The 6,918-nt window shown below is 42.2% G+C and overlaps 1 protein-coding gene across 1 annotated transcript in view; it reads right to left on the reverse strand.

The window, feature by feature from the left end:
* The window catches only part of OMA1 (OMA1 zinc metallopeptidase), a 40,445-nt gene extending 36,739 nt beyond the window's left edge, over positions 1-3,706 (reverse strand). Inside the window, exons 1-2 of the mRNA XM_063298022.1 lie at positions 3,463-3,706; positions 489-1,004 (exon numbers count right to left, since the gene is read on the reverse strand). Coding sequence (XP_063154092.1) covers positions 489-979 — 491 coding nt within the window. The 5' untranslated portion in view covers positions 980-1,004; positions 3,463-3,706. The remainder of the gene's footprint in view (positions 1-488; positions 1,005-3,462) is intronic.
* Positions 3,707-6,918: the final 3,212 nt, after the last annotated feature.

Genomic DNA, 6,918 nt, shown 5'->3' on the forward strand with positions numbered 1-6,918 from the left:
CAGAAGCTGGCTATGAAGGTTGCAAACGGCAATCACATAACCACAGCACACTGCAACTGTCATATATGCATGCCTGTTGCCATGAGCCCAAATCATGATCACATGACCGTGGGGACGTTGTCATGGCAGCAACTTTGAGGACTAGTCATAAGTTTCTATTTTCAGTGCTGTCTTAAGTTCAAGCGGTCACTGAATGAGTAGTTGGTAAGCAAGGGCTACCCATAGTGTTCTCTCCATCTCAAAAGCCGGAATGCAACGTGCTGTTTTCTTCTACTTTTTTATTCAGAACCAGAATGCTACCACACAATGAGCTACTTCAGTAACTTTAAAAGAGCTACAAGAAATTCAAGATTATTTTCTTGCACACCATGAGCTTTTATCAATACAGCTCCTTTGTAAACAAACACACTACAAACTTTACAAACAATTATTCCTATAAAAAAAAGCCTGCTACATTCTCTTTGCCCAGGGCAATATTGATTGGTTACCTCCCAAGGATGATAGCAAGAAGCTTCTGCACTGGCTTCAAGATCATCAGTAAGAGTGGAGCTGGAGCAGCTTGCAGTATTGATGATCCATGAAAACATCTGAAGACCTGGATGTTCTGAATAGCAATGTCTTGTAATTTTTGAGACATAGTTACTCCAAATAATACATCTTTTCTCCTTGCCTTTTGCTGAGTGTGAATACAAGGCCTTCTAAAATAGCTGCATCTAGTTGAAGATATTCCTACATCTTTAGGATTCAGAAGCCATCTGTGGGTTCTATTCATGACATTTCCGTTGATTCTGGAATTTTCATTCCCCAGATACAATCTAATGCTGTTCTTTTTATTCCATGCCTGGCATTTTGTCAGTTGATGCTGGGGTCCATTTAACGCTTTACTGGAAAACGTATAAGGATTAATGCATTTTCCCCAACTAATTGAAGATGCCAATCGACTTAAAATGCAGTTCCTTGAGCCACCAAGGGAAGCCATCTGTCGTTATGTTCAGTTTTGATATCTAAGATAATCAAAATATAAAGTTACAAAAGAGAGAATGAATTTGTAAGCATGTGATACAAAGAGAGAACACAAATCAATTAATTCATGTAAGATTGACAGACCTACTTGAGTGCTACAAGGATGTGATAAAAACACAGCCTGGCTTTGACTAGTCATTCCAGGAGTCAAAAACTTTATTTACGAAGGCAGGAGCAAACAGACCATTGCTTAACCTAATTTTTTAACTAGTTTCCAAATCACAATTAATGTCAGTTAACAAGCCAAGTCTAGCCCCTTTATAAATCAACATTAAGTCAGAATTCCACCATTTGGGGACTCTGCTTAATATAAGGCTAGTAAACGAAAATCAAAACGAATCAGAGTGACTTGCTGAGATGGGCAGCTATACGAATTGAATAAATAAAAACACTAACATGGTCCAGAAGAGAAAGTGTGAAAAGAAAAGGACCATTCCCAGGGTTCATTCCTAGGAATCAGCATGTAAGACTGTACCATATGCTTCACAGGCTTTTTTTCCATACGGGGTTACTCTAGGTTAGGTCATGTTAGCTGTAGTTGTGGTCCAACATGGAAATCCAAGAAGAAGCTAAGAAGGCCAAACCAGGAAACTCACAATGTTGGATCATCAGCTGGTCTGGGTTAACTATGGGTAACTTTCAACACAGCCATGAATACTGTAGATGGCAGAACTGCTCCTTGTTATTCACACACACACCCACACACCAAAAGCATATTTTTAAAACACACAACAGCTAAAGGGAAAGGAGAATTGCACCCTGCCCCTCCTTGGGATGCAGTGGTATGATGGAACTGGATTCCAAACTCTGTAGTTTTAGATTTTGTTCTATTATTTTACTACAGTATTTCAAAACAGCTAATTCCTTGGGAAAGTATATAAATGCAATAAAAAATGGCGACAGTTAAGAAATAAAGCAGAACTTAGGAAACAGGAAGCAAAACTGAAGAACTAATGAAAAAGAAATTAGAGCAGAGTTTAAGGGAGAACATGGATGGCAGCAAACAAACAAGTTATATGAGGAAAGAAGATAAAAGACTAGGAATTTCCAGGAAGTGAGAGAAGGACTTAATTTCATACCTTCTGTGGGTTGATATTTCGTGCTAAGCCTGAAATCATACCACTCAATTGGTTTGGTTTTGATCCAGCCATGAATCACGCTACTGCAGTTTATATAAAGTTTCTGCAGTGAGTGAAGACAGACACAATAGATGGCTTAACAAATCAAGGATAATGAAATTCTGGCTTAGTACAATAACCAGTTGAATTGGTCAGAGGAGCCTTAAACTTGTTGCTCTGTAAGCTGCAATTTCTCCACTCCAACATTCATTCACCACCTACAGGAATGAGTTTTTTTACTTATCTTGTAACACAGCTGTAAATAAGTTGGATATAATACTCAGTGAATCCCTTACAATGCCCTGGTATTTATCATTAAAGCGTAGCAAGGCTGCTTATAAGTCAAAGAAGACTCCCCCTTATTAAAAGAAAGAAGGCAATATTGAAAGTGCACTTTCCGACCCAAAGGAAAATGCTGAGAAACTTGGGAAAATATAGACAGACTGATGAAAGTGTCAAAAGGTGGCAGCAAGGGTTAACAGAGCAAGCAAAATGACAATCAGGCACTGTCTAATCAAATTTCTTTTTTTTTTCCAAAGAGTGGGAAGAGTCTTTGGGGGACAAAAACCACATATTCATCTAAACTCCAGGCCAACAAAGTAACCCACCCATTAAACCAACTGGGAATTAAAAACAGTGGTGTTGGAGGAAAATTCTGAGAGTGCCTTGGACTGCAAGAAGATCAAACCAGTCCATCCTCCAGGAAATAAAGCCAGACTGCTCACTTGAGGGAATGATATTAAAGGCAAAACTGAAATACTTTGGCCACACAATGAGAAGACAGGACACCCTGGAGAAGATGCTGATGCTAGGGAGAGTGGAGGGCAAAAGGAAGAGGGGCCGACCAAGGGCAAGATGGATGGATGATATTCTAGAGGTGACGGACTCGTCCCTGGGGGAGCTGGGGGTGTTGACGACCGACAGGAAGCTCTGGCGTGGGCTAGTCCATGAAGTCACGAAGAGTCGGAAGCGACTAAACGAATAAACACCAACAAAACTCCTATCTTATTGCCATCTCCCTTCTCAATATTAAACATGCAAACAGGTATTCTAGACTCCTGGGCGCAAGTACTTAAACAGGGAGAACCTGTGATTAAAGGAATCACCCTGCTGAACTTGTGCACCTGCATTATGAGATTCCAAGGTGAGTGTGGAGAACAAACGCCCCTATTCTCCAACACGGGTTAGGGGCGGTACGTAGGCCAACACATGCTAAGGGGCACCTCACTGAAAAAGGCTGTTTTATGGGACAGAGACACGGACGGGAGGAGGAGGGAAGAATTCGGGCCGCGGCTCGCGCCCATGCAAACTCAGCACCTACCACCACCGAGGGAATTAACCCGGCCGGCCGGGGAACGGCTGAGAGCAGACGCCCCAGGCGGCGTAGGAGGGGCCGAAAGTTTTACAGCTCGTCCTTCTCCGAGTCCCGGCTTCCCCGAAACCGAGAGAACTTGGGCGCGGGCGAAGGGACTCAGAGGGGCGAGAAGAGAGGGGCTTGCGATCGCGGGGTGGGATCTCCTTGCAACCCATCCGACCCCCGGAAGAGGTGGCTTTTTCGTCCGCCTGGTTCCGAGAGGGGAAGGACAAAGCCAGCTAGGCAGGCTCTACTCTGCCACCCGTTCAAGGGCGTTGGCTGCGCTCTAGGCCGAAGCCGCCCTTTCGCTTCCCTTCCGGATTGAGGGCGGAGCGTCGCTCGTAGAACGTCGCGCAGGGAAGGGCGCCTGAGCTCGGGCTCGCGTTCCGAGGGCAACGGCGCGCGATTGGGGCCCGCGGTGCCCAAGTGGCGCCCGGGAGGGCTGGCAGCAAGATGGGGTGAGACTCCTCCTGGGCTACCTGGGCATGCCAGGGAACTGCCAGGCCTGGTCACTGGACCTTCTTGCTTAACTTACTGCCAGGGAAGAGCTGCCTGGTCCTGGAAATGCCCCCCTTCCTGTTATTTTATTCCTTCCTTCCTAAATGCTGTGTCCTTTTCTACAACAAATGGTGGTGCTTTTTTTTCCCTCTCTCTAAGCAACAGCAAGGTGGCACGAGCAAACCTCGTTTTATTCTGGCATTCGTAAGAATTTTAATGAAACAACTTTCAATCTTTCTCTTACTGCATTTGTATTAAAACTGGGCATGCTGCCTGCCCTTCAGAAGCAAGTTTTTCCAGAGTGGCTTCTAATACATGTTTTGTGTGGCCCTAAGAAAAGGAATATATTAAAAGCTATTGTTAGCTATGTTCTAGGTTTTTTTCCCTAAATCTCTAGCCCATAGTTGAATAACCTTCATTAGAACCAATCAAAATGGCCTAAAAAGTGTGCAAGTTGAGAAAGAAAACTAGAAGCTCTTGTATGGAATGACAACAGGAGACAAGAAATAATGTGCATGTGTGTTTAAAGAGGCTGCTTTTTAAAATCAGTGTTTCCCTACTGTATTGCTTTCTTTAAAGTTCCAACCTCTACAAATGAACAGAGGCATCATCTAGGAAACAGTTTTATTATGAATAAAGGAACAATGTGGAGGAATATTTCAAACTGTCACTCTTCAAAAGTATATAAAAAGAGCTGTGATCAGACCAAAGGGCAATCTAATTCATCACCATATAGGACACCTGTGACAAACAGGATAGATGTTAGGATGTTTGTCTGTTTGTAGGACTTATATGGCTGCCTAACTCATATAATGATCCTAGGCGGCTCACAACATCCATAAAAACATGGCTAAAAACAAGAGTACGCTTCCCCCCTGGCAACATCCTCCCAGCTCAACCCCCATCCTAGCCTAATGCTTGCGGAAAAAGCCAAGGATATGAACACCTGAAAATCCTGATTCAACAATCCAACCAATATTTATGTCAGTTTCCAGCTTCTAATGCATTTAAATAATGTTTTATTGTTAGCTTTTGTATTAGCAACATGTACCTCAATATCCTTGCATCCTATCTGGTTTTCTTATATTTCCTTTGGCATTTCTTCGGGCACAGCCAGACAACACCTAAATGTGCTATTATCCAGTTCTTGAGTGGACAGAAAAGGAGGCTGGCAAAAATTGCACTGCTCTAACTGCTGAATAGTGTCTTTTTAACATGTGGGTCAATGTTGGGTATATGTTGCCAGAACTTGGAAAGGACTGTTTAGCTATCTTTCAAGGTGCCCAAGTTGTTTCATGTCTGTGACCTGTATTCCTGAACACAATCTATTGCTCTTTTGGAAGAGTGACAGACCCATGTCCAAAACCAGCCCAGCTGACAAGACATAGGCGTAGGAGGAATGAAGAACGAGCCATCGATAATGTGCAAGCCATCCTTGACAAATGCTTGAAGGAAATAGCAGTGCTGATTGCAAGTGGCTGTAGTTGACAGCACACGGAAGTAGTCATACTGTAAGCAGTATGTTGTATGAATAGGCAAAATGGCACCTTCCCCACTATATTATAAACAGTAAAAATTATGGCCTCACAAATCTCCCTGTTGGCAGAAGCAGCAGAAAATCAGTGTCAGCATTGCATGGCGACAGACCTGCAACATCAGCTGAAAGAACCTGACTCTCTTAAATTAACCTTGTGTGCAGTCCTGTTTTTTTAAACACAGATGTAGCACTCTTTCAAAAGAGTGCTAAACCCATGTTTATATGAGGATGCTCTGTAGGATCTGTCAACGTCTTTGGAAAGCATGGATCAGGTCTTACTTGTGCTGGTGCCTCTGTGGAAGCTGTGTCCAGAAGCAGGATTAGAGCATGTGGAATAAAATTGCAAACAACACTGCTGGATGGAAGTATGCTACAATTAACTATTAGCTTCTCCATTTTCAGAAAAAAAATATTTTATTAAATTGTATAAGATTGACGTTCTGCTGAAAAACATTTACAGATGATGGTACAGATCAAATTATTTCAGTCAATGGCCAGATCATATACTTATATACAGAAAAGTATATAATTAGCATAAAATAATTAGATATTTAAGAATCTCAATATAAATTTATCCCATATACAGAATTAAAAGAAATTGGAGAAGCTGCCTTATGTCAATTAAGAGACATAGCTACATAGATATACTGCATGAAGTATAGCCTGGATCTGAGTTGGCAAGCTAAAAAATTATATTCCAACACATCATGATAAACCTGGAAGGACCTTATAGAATATATAAATTAGGTAGATATGTGCTGATGATTAAACCTTCCCAGATTTACTGGAGCAAACTTTTATAAGAATTTTTGTACAGAGTAAACCATTTTCTGGTTTAATGGATAGTTCAGGAAGAAAGGAAAATTAAGCCCAAATCTATCAGAATGATATAAACAGTCCACCTTACCTTAAGATCTCAGAGCAGAGAGATAAAAGTGCTAGAATATATGTATGGGATTGTACATGATTTCCACCCTCCCTGGGTAGGATTTTTCTATCTAGCATTTTTTACACAGAATAGATACTGTGTCGTATTTTCGACTACTGTACGTTGGCTGCTCGGTTTGGTCTAGCGGTTAAGGCATCAGGCTAGAAACCAGGAGGCTGAGAGTTCTAGTTGAGCCTTAGACATGAAAGCCGGCTGGGTGACTTTGGGCAAGTCACTCTCTTTTAGCCCTAGGAAGAAGGCAATGGCAACTCCACTTCTGAAAAATCTTTCCAAGAAAACTGCAGGGACTTGGCCAGGCAGTCGCCAAGAATCGGACATGATTGAACGGATTTAAAAAAAAAAAATTGGCCGCTAGGAGGCGGGCACTACACGACCAGTTTCATTCTGTTTGGGACTCATCAGATATGGGTAGCCAGATGGTAGATGTAGGTAGAATAAC

Source organism: Candoia aspera, chromosome 3 (genome assembly GCF_035149785.1).
Source record: "Candoia aspera isolate rCanAsp1 chromosome 3, rCanAsp1.hap2, whole genome shotgun sequence".
Taxonomy (NCBI): Eukaryota; Metazoa; Chordata; class Lepidosauria; order Squamata; family Boidae; genus Candoia; species Candoia aspera.